This window comes from Dama dama, chromosome 4 (genome assembly GCF_033118175.1).
Source record: "Dama dama isolate Ldn47 chromosome 4, ASM3311817v1, whole genome shotgun sequence".
Lineage (NCBI taxonomy): Eukaryota > Metazoa > Chordata > Mammalia > Artiodactyla > Cervidae > Dama > Dama dama.
The window spans coordinates 45,107,442-45,120,650 of NC_083684.1; the positions used below are offsets into that span (position 1 = coordinate 45,107,442).

The following is a 13,209-nucleotide window of genomic DNA, read 5'->3' on the forward strand; positions in this document are numbered from 1 at the left end:
TGCCCTTCTGAACACCTCGGTTGGATGACTTCTGCCCCTGCCCTTTCAGTCCTTCCTTAGATCCCCCAGCTTCTGCAACTGTTCCCTCTATGTCTACTGCATTCAGTCTTAGAGCGAGAAGGGAGACGGAGAGAGAGAGAGAGGGAGACAGAGAGGCAGGGAGAGGGAGAAATGAATTGATTTGGTCCTTATCCAATATCACATGTTCCTGTTAGACAGAGCTCTCCTGCAAGGACATCTCTTAACCATGGGCTGGAGATGGCTATCTTTGCCTCAAGCCTCAGTGCCTGGCCTGGTCAATCCTGGCTAAGGAGTGGTCACAGAGTACAGAGCACAGTGAACACTGCTCGCCATAGTGGTTAAACAGGGCTGGGGACGTGGCAGGTACCTACCAGTCTAGAGTCTCATCTCTGGTGTCTTGAGCTCCCTAGATAATGACTTAAACTGACTTTTTCTTCTTGTCACTCAGCTTTTCTGTGGAATCCATAGGGATTTCAGCAACCAATATAAGTTCCATGATCACAGTTCAACCCAAGAAGGGCTCACTGACCATGACAGAAAAGCCCACAAATGTCCAGGTGATCTTCCATGCAAAGAAGGAAGTGAAAATTGAGAACCAGCCAGTTCTGCGCTGTCAGGTAAGAGAGCTTGAAGGGGTGACTCACACAGTGGCAGGTGCCAAAATGAAGCTTATGTAGTCTGACCCATGCCCTGAGGGGGAAAGGGAGGGCTGACCTGGTGGCCACCAGACAGGGTTCACCAGGGCTTGGGGATCCACAGGCACAGATAGGTCAGGTGGGAGGTGTTCAGAGTCATCAGAAATTGAAGCTCCAGAGAAGAAATGTGGCCCCCTGTCTTTGGAAGAGACCAGACCAGAGACAGGGAGGCTGAGTTCAGTCATCAAGTGCAAAAGAAAAGGGGGAAGTGAAAATGGGAGGCAGAGTTGGTGCATGTTGATCCGTAGCTGGTACACAGTAAGTTTCATGTTAGCATTTACTCGTATTATAATGCAGTTATATAAAGAGAATAAAGAATATGGCTTTGTGTCAATGAAGAAAATAAGGAATGGAGTAGACAGCCGTAGACATTATGCTGGCAACTGTTATTCTGGTAGCTGACATCTTCCCAATCTGTCTTCCCTTTCTAGATTATTGAGCCTAATATCTCAGAAGGAGGTGAAATGATTGCCAGCATCCCGATTAAGTTTTCTGTGACTGCAGTGTTCTCCAAATACAACATCAGCCCCTCCTCCATCATCAACTTCGGGGCTTTGATCTATGGCACTCGTAAAAGCGCCTTCTTCACCATAGAAAATCTAGGTGTGATCGACTTCAAATACGCTCTGTATAGAACGACAGGGGAGAGCCCCCTTCATCAGAAGAAAGTGTAAGACAAGTATTTACTTAACTCAAAACATCCCCTGGTTAATTGGTGCTTTTTATTCTCCCATTAGCTTTCATATATTTTATCTAAACTCATCCACCCAATCCCCCTTCATGGGTGAGGTTACTAAGGTTTAGAAATGGCTCATCCAAGATTATCAAAAACATCACCAGTGAATCTCAGTTCTGAACCCACATCCTTGACTCCAAATTTCACATGCTTTTCAACTGCTGTCCAACATGCGGTGCATGTTAATTGAATAAATGTAAAGTCTCCTGCTTGGGATTGTGTCTGTTGTCTCGATGCGCCTAGTGTGCTGCGTTGCTTACCAGTAATTACCAGTAAATTAACAGATAGTTGCTTACTGTCTGTCATTCTGTAGAAGTCAAGGGATGATTATAACAGCAAGCTAAATCAAAAGAAAGCATGATGTTTCATGATATGAGGAATGGCAAAGAGTACCCTAGAAATTTGGACTAGAGAAAAACTGGTGAGGCCTCTACCTTCCTGGGACTGTCTTTACCTTGTCTCCATGAAGACACTCAATCACTATAACTAACTTAATAATTGTTCCAACAAAGAACTGTAATTTTCACAAAGTGTTTGTCAGTCAACTAACCGAAACAGTTCATGTTTTTGAGTGCTTTTGGCTTTGATTTGATTGTCATATTCTTGGTTTTTGTTTTTTTTTTTTTTTTTTTTACAAATTAGGGACTATTTTTACCAATTCCCAGTTACTTTGTCTTGGCTTTCTAATGAGCTGACTTTCTTAATAGTCATTTAAGACTGACTTTCTAATTAATTGTTTTAAATCAGACACACAGCTTTACATTGTTTGCAATCATTTCATGTTTTGGTGGAGTAATACGAGTAAATTTAACTCCTCTTCCGTTTTGGCAAACATTTACAATTATTATTTACTTGCAGTAATTTTAATGTCCTTATGAGTCATAGTTAATATGTATAATTTCTGCATACTTTTCTCATACTTGTTAAATGAGTTTGGCTATTAATAAATAAGTTGACCATGCTCCCTGATGCCCTCTGGGCAAGGAAAGGCCCTTTCCTCCATTCCAAGAAGAAGGGACCTTGCAAGCAAGCAGGTAGGTGGTATTTCATGATTACCCCACCCTGAGGGTGTATTCCCACTTCTTTCATCAGAGCCACCCATGTTAGACATGCAAGATCCCGAGAAAGCGAGAACTTCTACAAGACTGGACCTTCCAAAACAACCAAGTTCTCTGACTCTGTTCAGAAAGACGTGAACATCACAAGCCAGGTGAGCACCCTTTTCTTTGTTCAACAGAAACCCTGTAAGGCCTCCTGCAAACTAGTTCTCCCAACAGATAATTCCCAAGGATACTAGGATTTGAATTTTGAATATTCCTACTATGGCAGGAACATTAGTGGTAATGAAACTATCACTTTCATATTAAAATAAGGAATTGTGACTTTTAATTTGGATGTCCTCTTTTGCTTTAAAACCTTCATTGGTTCCTCATTGCTTTACAATTAGTGTCTACTCTTCATAAGTATTTTCATCAAGAATCTTTTGTTGGACTTCCCTGGTGGTACAGTGGATAAGAATCCCCCTGCCAATGCAGAGGACAAGGGTCCGAAGATTCCACAGGAAGATTCCACATGCTGCAGAGCAATTAGGCCTTTGGGCCACAACTACTGAGCTTGTGTGCTGCAACTACCAAAGCCCATGAACCCAGAGCCTGTACTCTGCAACAGGAAAAGCCACTGCAACGAGAAAGCCGCACACTGCAACAAAGAGTAGCCCCTGCTCACTGCAACTTGAGAAAACTCACACAAAGCAACGAAGACACAGCACAGCCAGAAATAAAATTAAAGAAGAATCATTTGTTGACACAAAACTAAAGCCCATTCAGATTGGCTTAAATGAAAGAAGATTTGAAGGCTTTTACTTCTGGTAATATGAAGTAGATGATTGTTCCCTATTCTTACAAATAAGTACAACTAAAAACCATGAATGTTATGTATAAAACAAATATAGAAGACTGAGGAACAGAGAGAAAAAAACTTCACACCAGCTAAAGTTCTTGGGACCCAATAGACATCACAGTGATGAGTTCCCTGAGATTTCTTTTTACTTCGTACTTCTCAGATTTGGTACTGAGGGAGCCAGCAATCCAGAAACATCAACAAGCACAGACCAAAAGCCCACTCTCACTAGCCAAAGAACCAGAAAAAGGGTAGTCTAGCAAGACAGGAATGTTCAAATAAGAACTGTAATATTACAGTCAAACATGACAGAGAAATCTGTGGTCCTACACCACATATTTCAAGAAAAGACCCACAGGGAACCTAGACTTCCTACTCAATTCAGGCTGTAATGAAGTCAAAGTGATGTCCAAGAACACTCAGCAGAGAGCCAGAAATTCATTACCCACCACCACCTCAGCCGTTGTCAACAGAGACACCAATTGAGACACCTTGACTTCCACTCCAACCCTGTGGAAATAAGCTGCCCTTCCCCTCCCCCCAGTGGACTTCCTACTCTGTGGAATCAGCAGAACAGTAATGAGACACTATTACCCTCCCCGCCCCCACCTCCGAGGGTGATACTGGTCTAAGACTAGTGGGGAACTGGAACTCCTACCCTTGCCTGGCAGCAGTAAGAAGTCCAGTGTGGAATCTGGACTACTGTCCCCACCCAAGAGGTGTCTGAGAAAGCCAGCTCAAAGAGAAGTTTAGTAGGATCCAGAGTCTCATCATGTAATATCCAAAATATCCAGGTTTCCACTGAAAATCACTCAGCATATCAAGAACCTGTAAGATCTCAAACTAAGTGAAAATAGGTAAGCAATAGATGCCAACACTGAGATGACCAAAATGTTAGAGTTATATGACAAAGATGGTAAAGCAACCAACATAAAAATGCTTCAAAACGCAATTACAATAGGGCAAAAAAAGGAAGGAAGCTCCTAAAACCCAGAGGAGTGCATGATAACATCTCATGTTTTGAGCAGATTCTGTGCCCATTGCTTTGTTAACTGCTTCCTGCACATTCTTTCACTGAAGCCTCCAGTGGTCTCAGGGTAAAGGCTTTAGCTCCATTTTCTGGATAAAACTGAGACTCAGAGAAGTCACTTGACCAAGATCCAACAGTTAATACACAGGAGGGTTTGAAGGCTGCGATTCAAACCCAGGACTGTCTGACTCAAAGGTACTCTTAAGCCCTGCCCCTCTGCTGGGAGCTTCCCATCTGGATAAGTGTTATACTATGTGGAATGTGTCTATTTCCTTAAAACCCCCACTTACCCATGATTGTTCAGAAGGAATATGTAGAGAAAGAAGCTCTGAGAGAGCCTGTTCCTGAAGGACTGCCCGCCCCCACCCCTGGCCCTCCAGACCTCCAGGAGCACAGCTGGGGCCCAGAGAGAGCTTGTGGGGAGGGCCTCCCATCCCCGCCACCCAGTCCCTCTTGACACCATCTCATGACTCTGGTGGAAGGGCTCAGACCCTGCCACTTACTCTGCCTCTGCCCCTCCTGCAGGCTCGTTTCACCCACGGCATGTTCACCGTGTACCCTGGGTTTGGTACCATCCCTTCTGGAGGGACGCAGGTCATCACTGTTGACTGCGTGGCTGACCCCGTGGGAAGATGTGAAGAGTTCATAGCAATTGATATCTCTGACCGAGATCCAAGAGACCAGCCCGCTGGCATCCCATACAGCCTGTTGGCTGAAGCCTGTCAGCCAGGTACTGAGCGCTCAGATGGGGCAGCACCCCTTAAAAGACCTTCCTCTACAACAGACCCCTCCCCCTGCAGGCCCCTAATAGACATTGCTAGGCTTCTTCCTTTGGGACCTTGGAACTTCCTGTGGTGTCTTCAGCCATATTTTAACTTAAAGACTTACAGGGCATGCGCACACCTAGAAGAGGATGTGCAGCTTTAAATTCCAGGTCTTCCTGAGTTTGGTCCGGGATTCTCAGATGGACAGTGTTATCTGGGAATCGTGGTGTGATGGGGTGTGGTGCAGGGTGACCTGGGAATACTGAATTCTGCTCAGCTGAGATCTTGCTGGGTTTGAGTGGCCAGACCACTCCCTGTGCAGATGTGCCCAGAGAGTAATGATCAGGGACAGAGCAAGTCTGGTGCACAGAGACAGCTCCTCTTGCTTTGGTTCTAGGTCCCCAGCAAACTTGCACCAAAGTGAGCTGAATGCTTCCTTCTTTCCTCAGCTCACCCCAGATCTCATCCTCCTTTCCATTGGAAGGAGAAGGTGATTGGAGTCTGGAGACCAGCAAAAGCAGTCCAAAAAGGAAGAGAAGATAGAATTTCTCCCACCCCTCACACTTCCTTGTGCAAATCCCCGTCTCTCCCCTGTGATTGTCCTTTGTCGGAGTCTGAATCTCCAAGTTAGGGATTACAGGGAGTAGAAACCGGGCACTTAGGCTCCGTCTCACAGTCTTCCCTCCACTCCCCAGCCTTTGTGACTGACAACAACAGCTTGATATTTGAGGAGCACCAGCTCTGTAGCAGCGCCAACCTGAACAGCATCCTGCAGACCGTAGAGAGCGGGGGCTTGTATGTGGAGGATGAGAACAAGTTCATCTTCTGCAGCGTCCTGGTGGGCCATCAGGCCAAGGCTAGGTTCAAGATCTGCAATGTGGGAAGGATCGCCTGTGACGTGAACATCGTGGTTAAGCCCATCTCCAACAAGGTAGGTAGCCCCAGTCCACCTGATTGGACTGGTCCACCGTGGCCCTGGTCCACTGTGGTTGGCGTAAAGCCAGGGCAGGAGCTCTTGGAAACCCCTGCTGTGGAGCCTGCATCTCTAGTGGGAATTTTCTGGCTCTCAGCCTCCCTGGAAGTTATGTGAGGGGACATGCGTCTGTCCCAGGGGATGTCTTCTCTGGGTACCCTGTGATAAACGGGTTCACATGACAGCGTGGAGCATTCCCGCACCAGACACTCGCCGTGTCTACAGGACAGAGCTCTGTGGGGAGAGCCGAAGTGTAGTGCCAGCTCTGGCAGGCTGCTCAAGGGGCACGCTGGGCTGGCAAAAGAGGTTTGGGAGATGCCACTCTATAAAGTGTAAGATGAGGTGAGCATTTATTGACCTCCTGCTGTATTCTGAGCACTGCACTGATGTTCGTTTATCTCATTTCACCCTCAGAAGTTTGTATTATCAGATTTTGTATTATTCTCCCCATTTTATTGTTAGGAAAATTGAGACTCAAAAATGCTGCATTCTTCCCCTAGGTCCCATAGCCTCGGGATATATAGCTTGGTTTAAAACCCAGCTTCGTCCGCTTAGTAGCAGAAGTGAAAATCACTCAGTCATGTCTGACTCTTTGTGACCCCCTGGACTGTAGCCCACCAAGCTCCTCTGTCCATGGGATTCTCCAGGCAAGAATACTGGAGTGGGTTGCCACGCCCTTCTCCAGGGGATTTTTCTGACCCAGGCATCAAACCCAGGTCTGCTGCATTGCAGGCAAATTCTTTACCATCTGAGTCAATACCAGGTAGAAAATAAGTGCCTATCTTGGGCTCTGCCAGACCAAAACTGCCTTTCCTCTCTAAGTTGGACCATACTGAGACACTATTTCCTTGCCGTGGAACAGAAAATTCAGGAGACCAAGAGAAAGGACTGACTCGGTGGGTTTCACTCCTGTTAATTTCCAGTCGGTGTGCTGCAAACACCACCTAGTGTCTCTCAGCCACATCAGTTCTCCACCCAAAGGTAGAGTCTTGCCCCTGGTGGTCCTTGTGCCCCAGAGTCACGTGACAGTAAGTTCTCACAGCTAACAGTGGTGGGGAGGTGACCTAGAGGATTGGCCTAGCCTAGAGCTGACAGTAGTGTTCATTCTTGGGGAACCATCACTGCAGAGGGCCAGGGGTTGAGAGACTGTCATCACTTTCTGACCTTCTTGGGACAGGAAAGGGCAGCTTTCTCCCTATTCCATTGCTAAAAACATAAGAAATGAGCAAGCCTGACTTCTAAACAAAGATAGGTTTTTAACAGGGATTTGTAGACATTATGTTGTTGTCTTCCTGTGTTTTTTTCTTTTTTTACATGAAGCAAAATTTTAATTTCTGGCTCTTACAAGACCTTTTACAGTAACTCAAAAATGAAGGGATGGAACAAGTCTTATCATTCCAATCTACCCAATATAACTAATTAGTTACCCAGGCACCAGTTCCTCTGTATTTCTTCCACCCCTTTGGGAAAATGGACTACAGAGAAACCTAGTACCTCTTGAGCAGTTCCATTCATTCCATGAATCAGTAGGCACTGGTGTGCTTCACCTTCTAGCCCAGGCTTCAGACATCGCACCGTATTAACCTTTGGTGATGGGTGCATCCCTAGCTGAATCTGCCTCATGTGGCCTCAGGGGCCCAGTGACCGAGGCCCACACTTTTCCAGACAAATGCATTCTGTCGTCCTTCCTTAATTGGCAAATTATCCTTTGGAAAGGGCAAAGAAATTATACTCTCAGCTTAAGAGCAAGAAGGAATAGTCACTCTTGAATCCCACCTGCCTCCCATGAGAACAAAAAATCCTTTAGAGGTCGTGCCCGCAGTCTTCCCCAAACAGTGCCCCAAGACAGGAGCAGATAAAGTGCTGCAGGAGGTGGTTCTAACTAGCACTCTTAGAATTGCAAGGAGCAGAAACCTACTCAGAATGGCTCCACCATATCAAGGTTTGCTTCGGTGAATCCGAGACCTCACACGCAGGATGGAACACAACCTGTAGCCGGAGGCCTGGGAGACTGACTGGAATTGTCACCTAAAATCAAACTTTCAGAAGATCATCTGCCAAAGACCACGTGTCTCTCACACATGGTGTCTCCATTGCTCCTTTCTCTCATCTGGCTTCTAGGCCAAACCTCACTTCAATAACCACCAGGGGTCTCTGGCATCTGAAATTTATTTGGGTGTGTATGTGTGTGTGAGAGAGAGAAAAGTGGGGGTGGGGTGGGGTGGATCTGCTATCCAAGATACAGTTTAGTTCATCTGATTGCAAAGACCACAAGTCTGGCCAAGTCCAGCCAATTAATGCTTAGGGTTGGGTCCCCAAGAACCCAGGCCATGCCTTCCAGGAGCAGGATTGTCCAAGTAGTGGGACAGGCCTGCACAGAGTCTAGAGGAGGGAAGTCACAGCAGGGCCAGTAGAGATGAGCAGCAAGCCCTGTGTAAACACCAAGTGGCATACACACCAGTCCCTGCTCCCCTTCCCCTTTCCAGGTCTATGCCCGCATCACGGACATCTTTGAAGTGGAACCCAACAAGATGTGTGTTGCTAGCCGCTCGCACGCCTTTGCCACAGTGTCCTTCACCCCACAGACCATGCAGACCTACCAGTGCATCTTTGAGGCCACCTTGGACGGCTTGCCCAGGTACCAGCTCCCCAGCTCCCCTCCTCCAGCAGGGCTGCAGGCCACGCTCTCCGTGGAATGTCCTTCCTGCCTTGCTAGGCTGACTGGCCTCTATCTTCCCGTTCCCTGCAGCAACCTGACCAAGAACCGAAGCCTTGTGTTTGATATCGTTGGAGAGGGGAATCTCCCTCGGGTGACCATTGTGCGGCCAGTTCTCTACAACCAGTATAGAAACCCCTTACTTCTCTTTAAGAGGCTTCTGCTTGGTCATTCGGAGACACTGCCTCTTATCCTCAAGAACAGCGGTGCCATCCCTGCCAAGGTACTGCTGGAGGGTGAGCATGGGGTGAAAAGGGAGAATCTCCTAGAAGTGAGACTTTTGATGTTGGGGTCTCTGCCATCCCTAACTTGTGAGGACTTCTTTCATGTTCCTCATACGGGAGCGTGGGTAAGACATGGGACTTGCAGAGGGACCCAGGGTTGGTCTGATTACTAGGACACTGATCCATGGTACACTGGAAATGACAGTGCAAGGCAGTGAGTGGTGATATACACCAAGCTGAACGAATAGGATTATGGCTGTTCTGAGTGTCTTTGTTTTTTCACTTTTTTTTCTGTAATGAACACTGCATCTGCAATAAAGAAAAGAAATGAAAGAAACGTCATCAGGGGTGAGAGATATAACATCTGAAGGGACTTTGGGTTCAGCACTTATGTTTTTATTTTACAAAAAAGGTGATAAATCGTGTAAGTATTATACAATGAACTGTAGGACTTTGGAAAATGACCTACTCCTATCTAGAAGATACTGGTTTTTAGGAACTCACATTCATGCAAGTCCTCATAGAGTGATGAATATTCATTTCCATTTTATTTTTGTTGTTGCATTAGTTGCTTAGTTGTGTCCAACTCTTTGAGACCCCCATGGACTGCAGCCCACCAGGCTCCACTGTCCATGGAATTCTCCAGGCAAGAATACTGGAGTGGGCAACCTTCCCTTCTCCAGGGGATCTTCCCATCCCAGGGATTGAACCTGGGTCTCCTGTATCACAGGCAGATTCTTTATCATCTGAGCCACCAGGAAAGCCATCATTCCCATTTTATTAGTCTAATACATCTTTTACAACTGATTTGTCGATAACAGAGGGCTTGGCAGCCCCATTTTAACACTACATAGCTGGGTGTTCCAGAAAGTCCCCATACTCTCTGGACCTCTGCTTCCTTATTTGAATAGCAAGAGCTGAGCTAAATTTTTTATTTCTCCTTTCCAGGTCTAATATTTAGTACCTCTCTCTTAATAAGGAACTGAAAACAATGAGCCCTGGGCACAGTGATCTGGGGTCAAGAGGGGTACTCCCCCACAGCACAGTGTCTCTCCCTCAGTTCAGAATGCGTGAGCAACCTGTACGCTTAACGCTCCGTCTTGTCTTCCTTCTGCCAGCTGCATGTTGACCTGCAGGACCAACTAGGAGTCTTCTCCCTGAAAGGGAAGCCTTCTACCTCCTACATCTACATCACGGAGGAAAACAAACCACAAGCAAAAGGTAAGTAGGGTGAGTATAGCTTCTGGAGAGCAATGGGTGCCGGTAGCTGTTTTGTTAGGAACTAATGTGTACAAGCCTTTGACTGTGTGGATCACAATAAACTGTGGAAAATTCTGAAGGAGATGGGAATACCAGACCACCTGACCTGCCTCTTGAGAAACCTGTATGCAGGTCAGGAAGCAACAGTTAGAACTGGACATGGAACAACAGACTGGTTCCAAAAAGGAAAAGGAGTACGTCAAGGCTGTATATTGTCACCCTGCTCATTTAACTTATATGCAGAGTACATCATGAGAAACACTGGGCTGGAAGAAGCACAAGCTGGAATCAAGATTGTCAGGAGAAATATCAATAACCTCAGATATGCGGGTGACACCACCCTTACTGGCAGAAAGTGAAGAGGAACTAAAGAGCCTCTTGATGAAAGTGAAAGAGGAGAGTGAAAAAGTTGGCTTAAAGCTCAACATTCAGAAAACTAAGATCATGGCATCCGGTCCCATTACTTCATGGCAAATAGATGGGGAAACAGTGGCTGACTTTATTTTTTCTGGGCTCCAAAATCACTGCAGATGGTGATTGCAGCCATGAAATTAAATGACGCTTATTCCTTGAAAGAAAAGTTATGATCAACCAAGACAGCATATTAAAAAGCAGAGACATTGCTTTGCCAACAAAGTTCCGTCTAGTCAAGGCTATGGTTTTTCCAGTGGTCATGTATGGATGTGAGAGTTGGACTATAAAGAAAGCTGAGTGCCAAAGAATTGATGCTTTTGAATTGTGGTGTTGGAGAAGACTCTTGAGAGTCCGTTGGACTGCAAGGAGATCCAACCAGTCCATCCTAAAGGAGATCAGTTCTGGGTGTTCATTGGAAGGACTGATGTTGAAGCTGAAACTCCAATACTTTGTCCACCTGATGCAAAGAGCTGACTCATTTGAAAAGACCCTGATGCTGGGGAAGATTGAGGGCAGGAGGAGAAGGAGATGACAGAGGATGAGATTGTTGGATGACATCACCAACTCAATGGACATGGGTTTGGGTGGACTCCGGGAGTTCGTGATGGACAGGGAGGCCTGGCTTGCTGCAGTTCATGGGGTCGCAAAGAGCCGGACACGACTGAGCGACTGAATTGAACTGAACTGAACTGAATGTGTACTCAGCCCGAGTCAGATGTTCAGCCTTGTCACCAATGGCCTCTCTAGGCAAGACTCCTTCCCACACAAGGGCTGCTTTCCCTTGAGTCCAGATCTTTACAGATACATATTCCTTTAAATTGACTCTAGATCATGTCTCTCTCTTCTCATTGCAGCAAAGAAAGCTCACACAGCTTCCTTGGTTGTTCCTCCTGGAGAAATAGCCGGATTTGATGTTGTTTTCCACCCCAAGAAAGTCGGGAGAATGGCAGGCACCCTTCACTTGTCAGTGATCAACAACCAGTACGAGGATACAGTCATCCACATCGTGGGAGAGGGCTATGAGGATGACATCACCTTGGACAACATCCATGGGCTGGTGGCTTCCTCCAGCCCTGAGTCCTCAGATGTCTCTGAGGTCATTGAGGAAAGCACCATGGAAGACTTGGTGTCAGGTGAGAGAAGCAGCAATGAGGTGTTGACAACTGTTGGCCCTCGGATCATTTTTATTATTTTATTTTTTAAGATTTTTTTTTTTGATGTGGACTATTTTTAAAGTCTGTATTGAATTTTTTACAGCATTGCCTCTGTTTTAATTTTTGACCATGAGGTGTGTGGGATCTTAGTTCCCTGACCAGGCATTGAACCCTCAACCCCTACATTGAAAGGCGAAGTCTCAACCACTGGACCACCAAGGAAGTCCCTCTTGGGTCGTTTTAAATAAGAATGAAATTTAAATAACAGATTGGCTAGCTTCCTGGGAGTTTAGGATGGCATCTCCTCCTTGTTACTGTTTGCTCCCTCACGCCTGATTGAGTCACTGCATCTTCCCTGTGTTCCCTCAAGGAACATTTGTTGAGCATCAGTGTACATGTGCCTGGAGTTCTAGAGAGTAATTAATAAGGGAGTCTGCCCCATAGGGAGCTTTTTTTTGAGCTCAAATTCCAATTTAGTTAGTTAATAAGTGAAATTTAAATTCCAGATTAGTTAAGAAGTGAATACATGTCTCTCTAGAGTTTTCCCTGTCTGTATTTTTGAGCTGACTTGCATTGGTATTGTCTGTTTCATCTGTATCATGTGCCCTAGACATTCTAAAGGAAATGGCCAGCTGGTTGAGTTAGAGAACGTGTAAGTTTGTGCTTCCGCTAGACTGTTCCCTGCAGCCTCACTACTAAACACGCTGTCAGATCCTACAGCATCAGCATCACCTGGGAGTCACTAGAAATGGGAGTTTCAGGCCCACCCCAGCACCTCAGACCTACTGAATGAGAATTTGCAGTTTAACAAGACCCCTTGGTGACCTGTGTGTGTATTAGAGCTGAAGACGTGCTGCTCTGCAGTCTGTCAGTCACCACTGCTGCATTTGGTTAACTATTCACTGGGCAGGAGAAAACGTACTTCATCATTATTATCGAAAAGCATTTGTTAAAACCCTGATTGTGTGGCTGGCTGCTGTGCAGTGAATTATAAACATAGTCTCACGGTTTTTCTAGGAGCTTAATTCCAGTCCCAGAGTGTAGCATCAGGCAGTCCCTACAGCATGGGTTAAAATCAGTGCTCCTCATGTATCTGGTGTTTTCACCTCTATTTGCAGCTACAGGGTGGCATCTCTCTTATCAGGGGTCAAGAAGGAGCCAGCCATGAACCCTAGTTCAGAAATCAGATTCCATTTACTTCTAATAGGGTTACCAGGTTTGGAAAATCAGAATACAGCAGTCCCCATTAAATTTGAATTTTAGATATTAAACTTGAATTTTCGGTAAACCATATATAACTTTTAGTATGTTTATGTCCCCAAA

The 13,209-nt window shown here is 45.9% G+C and overlaps 1 protein-coding gene across 1 annotated transcript in view; it reads left to right on the plus strand.

Moving 5' to 3' along the window:
• HYDIN (HYDIN axonemal central pair apparatus protein) overlaps positions 1 to 13,209 on the plus strand; it is a 501,386-nt gene that overhangs the window by 451,697 nt on the left and 36,480 nt on the right. The window contains 9 exon segments of the mRNA XM_061138904.1: positions 470 to 638; positions 1,148 to 1,386; positions 2,545 to 2,662; positions 4,907 to 5,111; positions 5,841 to 6,076; positions 8,605 to 8,756; positions 8,868 to 9,057; positions 10,177 to 10,279; positions 11,587 to 11,865. Of these exon segments, the coding sequence (XP_060994887.1) occupies positions 470 to 638; positions 1,148 to 1,386; positions 2,545 to 2,662; positions 4,907 to 5,111; positions 5,841 to 6,076; positions 8,605 to 8,756; positions 8,868 to 9,057; positions 10,177 to 10,279; positions 11,587 to 11,865 (1,691 nt within the window).